Consider the following 14,155-nt stretch of genomic DNA (forward strand, 5'->3'; position numbering starts at 1 on the left):
GTCCGATTTACTCCATTCTTGTTGCTATTTGCAGCTAACAGATAGGGCTACAATCTCTATTTCAGCTACTGAAGCCCAATTCGGACGGGAAGATGGTCGAAACTTGATCTCAAGATGACGTGTTTTGCTGGAATTTTATTTTGACGTTTGGACTTGTAATTCACATTAGGACCCAATGTGTTTAGGGCCCAAGGCCATGTTTTATTTTATTGTTTTATTTTTTATTTAGCTTTTATTTTATCTTTGGGCTGAAGTGATGAAACCCTAGCCGTCCTGCGTGACGGCTATTTAAAGGGGACTCTAGGAAACCCTTGGGAAGGAGTGTTTACAACAGAAAAGTATTTTCTCTGAAGCGTTCTTCGCGTTCTTCATCTTTCTCTTTTTCTTCTTCTTATTTCAATTATGCTTACCTTAGCCATCCGAGGCTAAGAGCCTTTTAATCAACCTAAGGGTAATGGATTCCATGGATTAGCCTTGAGGGTCTGTGTTTATTTCAAATCAGTTTTTGTTTCCCTTCCAAACTCAGATTGATATCGTGCGATCGTGGATATTCAATCTGAGGTTCGCGATTGCGATTATGGAAAGGGATTAATCATCAGATTTGATGATTAGGTTGATTGACCCTATGACCTTAAATCAAGCGGGCTGATACTCTGCGATTGTATGAGTAGAAGCATCGTCTTTGATCAAATGCTAAGCGATCGCTTAGAGAAGGTTGTCAATTGGAAATAAGGATTCTGATCCGATTGACAAATAATCACGATTCTGATATTTTTCTTATCCGAGGAAAGACGTCCATGGATCCCAAACCCTAGGTTGGTTAATTTTTAATTACGAATTTTTATTCCAAATTTATATTCTGCCTTTTTAATTATTGAATCAAAATCCAAAACCCCCTTTTAATTTTCTGTTCTCATAAGCGATTTTAACCAAAACAATTTCCTTGAGAGACGACTTAGGGTTTCCACTTTACTACAAATTTTCTGAACCCTAACTAAAGAATTAATTTTTAATTTGCGCGAGTTCGACAACTCGTGTCAAATTTGGCGCCGTTGCCGGGGAAATTGCATCGGTCTAAATCATTTTCTGATTCTTGATCATCTTCTTTTTCATCTTCATCTTCTTTTTCTTTAATTTTCGTTCTCCAAAAAAAAAAAAAAATTAAATTAAATTTTTTTGTCTTATCGTACGTTTTGTGATTTTATTGCTGTATGCTTTGCCTATGATGCATGACTAGGAGTAATACCAGTTTTGATGATTTATATGCATATGACCCTGTGATAGAGAGATCATTGCATGCTGCTAGTAGAGCTCGTAGGTTGACTTACAGTAGAGCTGTTCCTGAGCATACCTTAGAGTCTGTTGAGTCTATCGAGTCTGTTTGTTCGAGTCCTTTACATAGTGTTTATTCGTTTGGTCATTTATTTGATTCTGAAATCATGGGTGATAGAACACTTAAGCAATTGGCTGCTCCTAATGTTGATAATGAGCAGCCCTTGTGTATTCGTTATACTAATCCTGTTGTACCTTTTGAGCTTAAGTCTGGACTAATACACTTGCTGCCCAAGTTTCATGGTCTTGCAGGTGAGGATCCCCACAAACATCTGAAGGAATTTCATATAGTCTGCAGCACTATGAAGCCAACAGGGGTGGATGAGGAACAAATCAAGCTGCGTGCTTTCCCTTTCTCTTTGGACAGTGGAGCTAAGGACTGGTTGTACTACCTGCCACCTTCCTCCATTGTAAGCTGGAATGACATGGCCAGATTGTTTCTGGAGAAATTCTTCCCTTCATCCAGGGCCACTTCAATCAGAAAGGAGATCAGTGGCATAAGGCAAGCTAATGGGGAGAACATGCATGAGTATTGGGAGCGATTTAAAAGGCTTTGTTCAAGCTGCCCACACCATCAAATTCCAGACAATCTCCTGCTTGTTTACTTCTATGAAGGGCTGCTGCCTATGGATAGGAACCTTCTGGATGCAGCTAGTGGAGGAGTCCTGAGCAATAAAACACCTAATGAGGCCAAGGAGCTGATTGCTGAGATAGCTGCTAATGCTCAACAATTTGGCACTAGAGCAAGCAGCAGTGCAGTGTTCCAAGTGCAAACTTCTCCAATGCAAAATCCAATAGTGGCAGCAGCAGGAGCATCAAGCACAGATAACCAGAGAATAGAGAACAGGCTTGATGAGTTGACATCAATGGTGAGGCAGTTGGCAGTGACACAGACAGTGCAACCTTCTGCTCAACAGACAAACAACCCGTGTGGCATCTGCTGTGATCCTTCTCATCCCACGGATGCTTGTCCTTCCTTACATGACAGCGGTTCCCAAGTTGACCAGTCTGTTGCTGCAGTTTTTCCTGAAAATCCACAGCACCAGCACCAGCAGCAAAATAATCCATTCTCCAACACTTACAATCCTGGCTGGAAGAATCATCCCAACCTCATATGGAACCAGAATCAGCAAAATGTTCCATATCAGAGTCAACAAAATTTACCATTCCAGCAGAGGCAGCAGTTTGTGCCTCCACAACAGAGGCAAAATTTTCAACAATTTGCCCCTCAGCAGCCAATGCAGCAGCAGCCACCAGTGCAGCAGCAAGCTAGTAGCAATGGCCCTTCTTTGGAGGATTTAATGAAACAGATGGCCACTAGCAATCTGCAGTTCCAGCAGAGGACTGAGTCTTCCATTCAGAATCTGCAAACACAGATTGGCCAACTTGCAACATCAATGAGTCAGAATCAACAAGCAAGTGGTAGCTCCCTTCCATCACAGACAGTTCCAAATCCAAAGGGAACCGGCAATGTTAGTGCCATCTCTCTGCGGTCTGGCAAGCAACTGGAGGAACCAAACCAATCTGCTGTTAAGTCATCTCAAGGAGGTGACACTGGTTCAAGGAAGCAAAATACTGATACTTCTGATGTCCACATCCCGTTACCTTTTCCTCAAAGAGCCACTCAGTCTAAAAAGCAAGCAGCAAAAGCTCAAGATAAAGAGATTCTTGACACCTTCAGAAAAGTAGAGGTCAATATCCCACTCTTGGATGCGATTCAGCAAATTCCAAGATATGCTAAGTTTCTGAAGGAGTTATGCACCAACAAGAGGAGGCTGAAAGGAGATGAACGAGTCAGCGTCAGCCAGAATGTGTCAGCACTCATCCAGCCCATGCCCAAGAAGTGCCAAGATCCAGGGACATTTACTATCCCTTGCATTATTGGAAATTCTATTTTTCATGATTGTATGTTAGACTTAGGAGCATCCATTAATGTTATGCCTGAATCTGTGTATAAGTCTCTTGGTCTTGGTCCCTTGCGTGCTACTGGTATTGTTGTTCAGTTAGCCAACAGGAGTAGTGTTCATCCTTCTGGTGTAGTTGAAGATATATTAGTTAGGGTGAACAATCTGATTTTTCCTGCTGATTTCTATGTCTTAGGGATGGAGGGTGAGATTCCTAGTAGTACAATTATACTTGGTAGACCTTTCATGAAAACTGCTAGGACTAAGATAGATGTGCATGCTGGTACTCTTTCCTTAGAATTTGGTGATAGCATGGTTAATTTTAATATTTTTGATGCCATGAAATTTCCTAGGGAAGAGCATTCTATTTTCTATATGGATGTAATTGATGAAATGATGGATGATATCTCTACTGACTTAACTGCTGAATATCCAGAATTATCATCATTACTTGATTCTGCTCTGTCATGTGATTGTACCGATAGTAGTAACTGTACTGCTTGTGCTGAGATAGCTTTGTGTTGTTCTGATTTTAATCATGTATTGAATGATGATTTGCACAGTGGTTCTGCATTGGTGTTGAATTCTGAGTTGCCTGTTGAAATTATTGAAGGTTCTATTTCTGAGAATTTGATTGCAGGCATAGATGTTAATGTGTTTTCTGCAGAACCTGCACCCACTAGACTTCTCCCATCCACTGAGCAACCACTTAAGTTGGAAGTGAAGGATCTACCTGACCATCTGAAGTATGCATATCTGGAGGAAAATGAGCAGTTACCTGTGATAGTGGCCAAGACCCTTCTACCTGAGTGGGAGGAAAAGCTTCTGACATTGCCGATACAGGCCGACATCATTTATCCCATTTCAGATAGCTGGTGGGTCAACCCGTTTCAAGTGGTTCCCAAGAAGTCTGGAGTGACTGTAATGGCAAATCCGAAAAATGAACTGGTTCCAGCAAGAGCTCAGAACAGTTTGAGAGTCTGCTTGATGCTGTTTATTCTCCTTAGGGAGTTCAGGGAGTTCTCTTCCCTCTGTTTCTTTTCTTTCTGTTATTTGCATTTTTTTTATTTTTCTTTTCTTTTCTTTCTTTTAGTTTATGATTTTTCATAGGTAGATTTTCCTTTTCTTTCTGGTAATTATTGAGTGGTACACGGAGTAGACATAGATCACAGTGTTTGATAGCATAAATCTGTTAGGCTTTGATCTCGATTCTTGGATTACAACTACCTGTTGATTGATTCTGTGTTGTTGATTGCATGACTTGGTTTACCCTTGTGAGGTTTTGAGCCCGCATACATGGCATATCTTCTGGCCATGCTTTCTTTCTTGTGTGTTTCTGCTCTTGATTGTTGTCCTCTAGAACTTGCTCTTGTTCTTTTTGAAACTGCATTTTTCACTTGCATGCATGAATATGATTGAGGCATTCTTTCTTTTCTGTACCCACTTTAGCCAGATAGCCATCCCTTATATTATTATCCCTTGGTGAGCCCCTTTGAGCCTTTATATCTTTTATTTCTTAAGCCGCATTACAAGCCTAAGTGAAAAACCAATTAATTCCACGCCCTGGAGTTTTACTGAGCATTGGTTTCATTGTGATGTTGTGTTTAAGTGTGGGGGTTTGCCCGAGACGGACAAAAGTTTAAGTGTGGGGGGTGACCATCTGATTCATTTCTGCTATGTGGTTTTACTTCTTCAAAAAAAACAAAAAAAACAAAAAAAAAAAAACAAAAAAAACAAAAACAAAAAAAACAAAAAAACAAAAAAGAAAAAAAAAGAAAAAAAAAGTGTTTATCTTTTCAGTATCTTTGTTTTATGTTCTTAGTTTAGTTCTTAACTTTTGCTCTTTGTAAAATTCTGGGTTGTTTAGCTTTCTCTTCCATATTCATCCATACCTTTACCTCAGCCCCATTACAACCCTGCATAAAGCCCTCTTGATTTGTGCATGCATGTGTTATGAGCAGTGGAGAAGTAGAACTTGAGCAAGCCTATGGTAGGATGATTTTCTTGAGTTGATTTGAGTGATATACTGAATTAACTGATACACTTGAGAGAAAAATTGAGAGCATCTTGTGAGGAACCATTTTTGTGCAGTTAGCAGTTGCAGTTGAAGTTAGCAGGTCTTGTGATTTGAGATTAGGGAATTTTTGTCCTGATTGATTTACCTGTGGAAGACTTGTGATCTTTGTATATTTTCTGTATGCTTCATAGTTGTTAGAAAGGATTGGTTGTTCTTAGTCTTTGCTTTCAATTTTAGTTTGTTTTTGCCCATATTTTGATTAGTGTGGGGGAATTTGATAACTCATATTTTGTTACACTTATTTATTACTCTTGGTTGGTATTTTTATGATTTATTTGAATTAAATAAAGGTCTTTTGGGTCAATTCACTATTCTAGATTTTAGTTGGGTTTAATTGATTTTCGTCATAATTTTCCAGATTTACACTACTTTTGTATTTTGACCATATCTCACTCTACAGATGTCCGATTGACTCCGTTCTTGTTGCTATTTGCAGCTAACAGATAGGTATACAATCGCTATTTCAGTTACTGAAGCCCAATTCGGACGAGAAGATGGTCGAAACTTGATCTCAAGATGACGTGTTTTGCTGGAATTTTATTTTGACGTTTGGACTTGTAATTCACATTAGGACCCAATGTGTTTAGGGCCCAAGGCCATGTTTTATTTTATTGTTTTATTTTTTATTTAGCTTTTCTTTTATGTTTTGGCTGAAGCGGTGAAACCCTAGCCGTCCTGCGTGACGGCTATTTAAGGGAGACTCTAGGAAACCCTTCGGCAGTGAGTGTTTACAACAGAAAAGTATTTTCTCTGAAGTGTTCTTCGCGTTCTTCATCTTTTTCTTCTTCTTCTTCTTATTTCAATTATGCTTACCTTAGCCATGCGAGGCTAAGAACCTTTTAATCAACCTAAGGGTAATGGATTCCATGGATTAGTCTTGAGGGTCTGCGTTTATTTCAAATCAGTTTTCATTTCCCTTCCAAACTCAGATTGATATCGTGCGATCGTGGATATTCAATCTGAGGTTCGCGATTGCGATTATGGAAAGGGATTAATCATCAGATTTGATGATTAGGTTGATTGATCCTATGACCTTAAATCAAGCGGGCTGATACTCTGCGATTGTATGAGTAGAAGCATCGTCTTTGATCAAATGCTAAGCCTTCGCTTTGAGAGGGTTGTCAATTGGAAATAAGGATTCTGATCCGATTGACAAATCAATCACGATTCTGATATTTTCTTATCCGAGGAAAGACGTCCATGGATCCCAAACCTTAGGTTGGTTAATTTTTAATTACGAATTTTTATTCCAAATTTATATTCTGCCTTTTTAATTATTGAATCAAAATTCAAAACCCCCCTTTTAATTTTCTGTTCTCATAAGCGATTTTAACCAAAACAATTTCCTTGAGAGACGACTTAGGGTTTCCACTTTACTGCAAATTTTCTGAACCCTAATTAAAGAATTAATTTTTAATTTGCGCGAGTTCGACAGCTCGTGTCACCCACCTTTACTGTTTTCACTCCACTAGTTCCACTTTTTCCTCTGCTCTCCTTTAGAATTCCTTTTTTTCTGTCTGCCAGTTTCCAACCTACTAGACTTTATAGAAGGACAAGGACTAGAGATTTCAGAGTTACCTCATTTATCAGCTTTACTTCCCTCTTTAATCACAGCTTCTCCACCAGGCTCAACAATAGGCTTCTTAGCAAGATTAAACTCTTCCTTAGGTTCAGCCTGAGGTAGATTTGGATCAGAACTCCTAGCCTCTCCCATAGTGATATCCACTTTCTCTATCACATGTTTCACCATGTCAACCGCAGCTCCTTCTTCCTCTCTATGAACCTTCTTCATTGGAACAACTTTGGTTTTATCTCCTCTCATATTTCTCTGAATAACCATCCAACTGCCGAAAGCTTCCTCCTCCTTAGGCTTCTCCCTAGAAGTTTCAGCTGATTTTGCTTCCATTGGTTTCTGGTTTCCTGAATCTGTTTCCATTTGTTTACCCTGCTCCCTGATCTGGTTAACCATACACTGGTCTTTCCTGTGGCCATACATGCCACACTGAAAGCATATTAAATGCAAGCCTTCATAACCCACTTGAAACACTCTATCTCCAATTTTAAACTTCGACAAGAAGCTTTTCCTTAAATCCACCTCCACACAAATTCGAGAAAACTTTGCTCTCTCAGTAATGACATTATCTCCTAGCCCATTCCTGCGAAGGGAGTTCCTATCTACTTTAAGAGTCCTTCCAAACAGGTTACCAATTTTCCACAGGTAGTGAGCCGTATAAAATTCAATAGGGAGCCCAGGTACCCTTATCCATACCGCCAGTTTCTTAAACCCTCATCATATGGATCAAAAAACTGACGCCATCTCTAGACCACAACGTAGTGATCAGCCACGATCCATGGAACTTCCTCCAACACATGCAAATAGTCCCCTTCATCATGGAATCGCAGAAGAAGATAACCATTATCCAGATCTATCAGCTCATAGGTCGAGACCAGATTCCATAGCCTCTGTAACCTTGCCATTAAGAATCGAGCCCCAATCCTTTTCCCCAACAGTTTCATAATTAGGGCCTTCCTCCATTGTTTACAGTCTTCCTTATGTTGGCTCTTAGAATATTGGAGTGATGGACAGAGTGGATCGTCCACAACACTTTGGACCAGATCCTCCTCACCTCCGTCTTCCTCTTCTTCCCTTCATTGGATCGCAATCCAATCCTCTTCCTCGCTCTCCGAGTTATTATCACCACCATTTAACTGGATTAGCTTGTCTCTGTATGAGACGAACTTCTTACCAGGAACCTCTTGCATGAGCACCACTTTCTCAGGGATGATGGTTGTGGTACCCTCACTAGCTCCAACTTCCTACTTCTCCAGCATTTCATCATCCATGGCCTCATCAACCATCGCCTTACCTTTAGGCTTCTTCACGCTTCTCTGGATCAGATCTTCCTCCTCTGCCGTGCGCTCACGCGCGCCACGCACACCATCGTCCTCCGATTCCATCTCAGACTCTCCTTTCTCTCTCTTACTTGAATTATGACAAATACACAACACAGCATTTTCCCAATGTTAGCAATAATAAATTCAGAAAAAAATTAAATGATGAATGAAAATTTCATAAATTATAAAGAAAATGAAGAAATTGATCTTAGAGAACTTCTTTATATAGATATGACTCAATCGGATTAGTCTAATAATAAATAAACTAATGAAGAAATTAAAAATTAAAGAAAAAAATGAAAAAAAGAAACTAAATAATAAAGGATGATAGATAGTAATTCTTGTTAGATACGTCAGTTAAAGAAAAAATACTAATTAAACGTATTATCACTCCTAATTAGGGGTGAAAGTGGGATGGGCCATGCTTTGTCCCGAAATGCCTAAGCCTACGTCAAAAAATTTCAATTTGGCCTGATCAAAGCCTAGTACGAGTCAACTGTTAGCCTGATTTGGCCCGTTTATGAAAAAACAAATGGCCTTGCCTAGCCCGTTAGCCTGTTAATATTCAACTTCCAAGCAGAATCATGAATCAGCTTTACAAAATACTCAAATTATGTTGTTAAACCAAAAATCACAATTTCAACGTCCAAACAGAATCGTGTGAATCACAATAAAACTCATACAATATGCATTTAAGTTACTTTCAAAAGCCAAATGTTCAAACTAAATAACATATATTTCATCAGATCCAACAAACAAATCCATACTATGTAAATTAAAATAACTACATGAATCCAACAAACACATTATGATGCTTATAGTAAATATAACCTCTCCCAAAAACCTTTTAATATATTCATATACACAATCTAACATGCTGAGATGTTGGTTCCTCTTACATAAGAAATAAAGTCAAATTTCTATTAAAATATAATCGGATATATCTATTGTTTTTTCTCGAAGGCATACTTATTCTATTTTATTTTATTTAAAATAAATAGTACAATATAGGCTGGTCTGTAGGCTTATAGGCCAGGCCTTGTAAAAGTGGACCTACGGCCTTGTTATTAAACAAGCTTTTTCAAGGCCCAAACTCGACCTATTTTACAAAATATAGGTCTGGCCTGATGTAGGCCGAGCCGTAGGCCCCTGTAGGCCAGTCCGGCCAGTTTCACCCCTTCTCCTAATGAAAGGAAAATGATGGATGGAAAGAGAGAAATAAGTTGTATTTGTGCTTACGGTAAAGTTTTTTTTTGTTACTTATTATATAAAATAAAAGAAAAAACTAGCGAGAAGTTAACTTTTAAAAACTAACTTTTTCATTTATTTTATGGAAAAAATTATTTATATTATCAGTGTAAATTTTTTTATACTATTATGCAATAATATAACAATATATTATTATACAATAATGAAAAATATTTTTATATTAACAGCATGTGAAATTAAACTAAAAAAAAAACTCAGAATCGACTTCATCATATCAATAATTAGGTAAATTTTAATAATTGAATTGTCAGTGATGAATAATAACAAGAAAACAGCATTTTTAATGATAGAAAGGTCACTAAGCGGTTGATTCCGTTCCATAAGAAACGATAAATTAGGGTTAAGTATATAACATGACATGGTTCTGTTTTCCATGAAAGTCAAATACAAATGATTATTATAACCATCGATTTATCTTTTTATAATTGTGATATTCTCACATGATCATGTCATGTTTTTTTCACATTAGATTATCCATTTCCAACTACATTAGAGATTTGGTCAACAAATTAATATTTTGTTTTGTTTTTTTGTTTTTAGTTTCTTTTTAGACTAAATCAAACTGCTGCAAGCCTTCAAAATGAGTCTGCCTATTCGGACAAAAGTGAAGTTAACAAAATTAAGCAAGCGATGCAAGAGCTAATATTCCATAATTATTTTTTCATGAATATGGGGAAACCATTGTTACTTCTTATTCAACATGATCATATCATGTTAGAGGATTCTATTCATGCAAAAGTAAATTAACGGTGATGATTTTATAACTACACATTCCAATATATTTCCTCTGTTCTCAATCTCTCATCACCATTGATTTACTTTTATATGTTTATAATTCTCTTACATGACGTAACACATGAGAGGATCCACTCTCATATTTACTTATGAATTTGAGTATTTAAAATTTATAAATAATAAAACAGTAACTTCACATATTACAATTTTGTTTGATAATTTAAAAGTCTTTCAAATTTAAAAGAATATCTTAAATAACATACTAAATTCAATTATATGTTTTATAATTATTAATCTTACATAAATGTTCAATTTCCTTCCCCTCTCACTCTATTTACTTTTAATATTTTAAAAGGAGATACCTTGTTCCTTAAAAGTTTTAACCTATTTATTTACTTATATAATCTCTAATGGATTAAGAAAATTGTAAACAAATTAGAATATTTTCATGCTATTAATTCCATATCACTCCTATTCTATATTTATTTTATTATCTTTAATCATTTTATCCACGAAATTTCACTGTCTTAAATCTCTTCCTTCTATTCCTCAGTCTTTTCTTTTAATCGCTGTATGGAAATATTTGCTCATGCATCTGGTCTAAGTATACTGCATATTTGTTAGAGTATAATATAAATCATTAGACCATCATCTAACAGCTTAAGTTTTTGAGTTGAATTGGTTCTTTACATGGTATCAAAGTCTCGTGTCCTGAGTTCGATCTTTACTGCCTCCCACTTTTTTTGTAATGGAATTTCTTTCTTCGCACCGGTAGGTGGACCTATGCATCGTCCACCCTTCAAGCCCAGTGGGCTCTCGTGTGAGGGGGCGTGTTGAGATATATAAAACCATTAATGTAGCCTCATCCAATAGCTTAAGCTTCTGGGTTGAATTGGTTCTTTACATGGTATCAGAGCCTTGTGTCCCGGATTCGATCCTCATAGCCCCCACTTTCTCTTGTGGAATTTTCTTAGCACAGGTAGGTGGGTCTGTGCATTATCCACCCTTCAAGCCTAATGGGCTCTCGTGCGAGAGGGCGAGTTAGAGTATAATATAAATCATTAGACCCTCACCTAACAGCTTAAGCTTTTCGGTTGAATTGCTTCTTTATAATATTACACAACTTCTGTAATGTCTAGGTGCATAGTTATGCAATTAAATTATGCTCAGCACATGGGGTTCGTTTGGATATAATAAAAAATAAAAAATGGTCCAACCAATGATAAGGTAAAAAAAGACTAGATTGAAAGAATATATATTAGAATGCTCTAAGTCTTTAGAGAAGGAATAATTTAATGTAAATGACCGGTCTGCCATGGAATAACCTATTCTTGTGCATTCACAATTGGCAATGACTAGGTAACAAAAGTGACTCGGAAATGTGCAAAGTCTATCTTCCATGAAACTTTCATTATATGACAGGGCTGCTTCTTGGAACTTACCTACCCTGTCGATCATCAAAGGCCTAGAACAGACTCCTGATCTAATGGTTTTTTTCATTCCTTAGTGCATAGCTGGTTTATCACTCCATCCCAATTCAAACGTAGGAATAAATGAACAATTATTATAGACAATTGTTTGCAGAGTGCCCTCCCTTTCACCTCTCTAAGTATTAAGTAACATGCCATCAAACTGAAATACAAATGATTACAGACACTTAGCTTAAAGATCCAGGCTAGGTACAACTAGAGCTAAATTACCAAAAAAAAAAGAAAAAGAGAGAGAGAGAGCTAAATTACAAGAGATTTGCTAAACAAATCATTAATTTTTTCGATTTTATTTATTAGAATAAATCAAATTATTAGCCTTCAAAAAGATTCTTTCCTAAACTTATATAACATCAGCTCTACAATATTAAGCAACTGTTGCAAAGCATAATATTTACGGGGTGTTTGGAAGGAGTTTTTTTTTTGGATACCTAGGAAAATGAGAATGAATTTTCAGGAATACCATGTTTAGTATCATTTTTCAAAACATTTATCTAGAAAAGTTAGATGTCCGGTAATCAGTTTTGTATGTAATTTGTGGAAAAAATTTATTGTTAGGTGTTGCGAACACGACAAGTATACCGGTTGTACAAATAATAAAGTGATTAAGTAAGAGTATCGTTCCCACGAGAACTAAATTCAAGCAATAGTTTTGTCGTTTTTATCTAAGTTAAATAATTCAAAAGTGATTTCGGAAGTAACCAATATTTAATTAAAAATCAAATAAAGATGACAGTAAAAGAAATTAATTAAAAAGCTAATTCGAAATAAGAAGTGAGTTTAAAATCAAGAATAAAGACTGTACCCAGGATGCACTTTACCTCCGACCCTCCCTTATATTCCTATATTGTATTTTATAATTAACTAATTGGTTTGCTCAGACAATTCATTATTTCCCTATAGATTAGTTGAGCCCTAATGTCTTAGTGATTTCAACCCTTTAACCCTAATTAGAATTCTAGTGTCTTAATAATTTCTCTTAAATTAAGCATTAAGCACATGAATTATAAATCTGCAATCTATGTAAACCAATGTCTAGGTCATGCACAAATTGTTATTCTACCCTTATCCAGATTAAAACCCCAATATGTCTATTGTGAGTCATAACCCTCAAAGCCTTATAATTAGAGTGGCCAGTTCTAATCAGGATATGGAAAAATTAACACAGGGAGAATAAAGCAAACTAACTAATTAACTTATAAAAACAATACAGGAAATATAAAGAATTCACAATGGGTCCATGATCCCAACTACAAAAGAAATTAGACAGACATATTCATGTCTAACTTAAACAAATTCAAATAATAAAAATTGTTCATAAACGAAAAAGAAAAGATGAAGAAGAAGGAAGCTCAATGGTCTTCAGTCTTCAACTCTGGTGGAATCCTGATCTCCAGCGCGAGTCTCCAAGAATTCTCTCAATTCTCTGATCTTCACAATTCTCTCCAGCCAAAGATCCTGTCTCTGGGAGTCTGAGTCTATATTTATAAACTTTGTACCCTTGCTTAGAAATCTTGATCAAATCGTCATCGTGTGTCTTGGTCTAATCTTTCTCTGATTCTGAATGGGATACGTTACTGATTTTTCCGTACCTCCCACTCTACTAGCGTGAATCCCACGCTGATAGCGTGGGAGTTTTGTTCAAGTTACGAAGTTAACTTTTTTCCATTTACTTAAAAGTCTTCAAACTTTATATATATATATATATATATATATATATATATATATATATATATATAATTTTTTGATATTGTAGAAAAATAATTATCTTATGTTGTAATTATCTGATAGCGTGGGAGTTTTGTTCAAGTTACGAAGTTAACTTTTTGTCGTTTACTTAAAAGTCTTCAAACTTTATATATATATATATATATATATATATATATATATATATATATATATATAATTTTTTGATATTGTAGAAAAATAATTATCTTATGTTGTAGAAACAATATTGTAAGTGAGACCTATAGATAAGAGAAAGAGAAAAAAGAAGAAGTGAGATCCACCCTTTTTGTGTGTATGTAAAAAATTTAATTATCTCATATAAAATAAAATAAATATAACCCATATATATTTGCTAAGTCTGTGACAGTTAGGGGTGAAACTGGGTCGGACTGGCCTGCAGATGCCTTCGGCTCGGCCTACGTCAGATCAGACCTGACATATTATATTTCGTAAAATAGACCGAACTTAGACTTTCAGAAAGCTTGTTTAATAAAAAATTCATAGGCCTACATACCGGCCTATATTGTACTATTTATTTTAAATAAAATAAAATAAAATAAGTATGTCTTAAAGAAAAAATAAAAAATATAAATTCAATCAATTACAATTATTTATAACTTAATTATATTTGAGTATATTTTAATAAAAATTTGACTTAATTTAGTGACTGTGGTTTGTGGGTTCCAAACACTAAATTCCATTCTACAGAGAATAGTTATGGTAATTTA

At 36.0% G+C, this 14,155-nt stretch overlaps 1 protein-coding gene across 1 annotated transcript; it reads left to right on the forward strand.

Annotated features, from left to right (window-relative positions):
* Window positions 1-1,229: 1,229 nt before the first annotated feature.
* Window positions 1,230-6,852, forward strand: LOC133312073 (uncharacterized). The gene is made up of 4 exons (XM_061513217.1): window positions 1,230-2,116; window positions 2,153-2,588; window positions 2,775-4,214; window positions 6,838-6,852. Exons 1-4 carry the CDS (start codon window positions 1,230-1,232, stop codon window positions 6,850-6,852), a joined length of 2,778 nt encoding a protein of 925 aa, XP_061369201.1.
* The last annotated feature ends 7,303 nt before the right edge of the window (window positions 6,853-14,155 follow it).

The sequence above is a fragment of the Gastrolobium bilobum genome, unplaced genomic scaffold (genome assembly GCF_033153095.1).
Source record: "Gastrolobium bilobum isolate Gb01-03AN ecotype WA unplaced genomic scaffold, APGP_CSIRO_Gbil_v1 utg33886, whole genome shotgun sequence".
In the NCBI taxonomy this organism is placed as follows: domain Eukaryota; kingdom Viridiplantae; phylum Streptophyta; class Magnoliopsida; order Fabales; family Fabaceae; genus Gastrolobium; species Gastrolobium bilobum.

Coding starts and splice junctions, on each gene's coding strand:
- LOC133312073 (XM_061513217.1), top strand. CDS start 1,230: ATGACTAGGAGTAATACCAGTTTTGATGATTTATATGCATATGACCCT. Junction 2,117..2,152: donor CAAGTGCAAACTTCTCCAAT/GCAAAATCCAAT, acceptor AGGAGCATCAAG/CACAGATAACCAGAGAATAG. Junction 2,589..2,774: donor CAATGCAGCAGCAGCCACCA/GTGCAGCAGCAA, acceptor CTTCCATCACAG/ACAGTTCCAAATCCAAAGGG.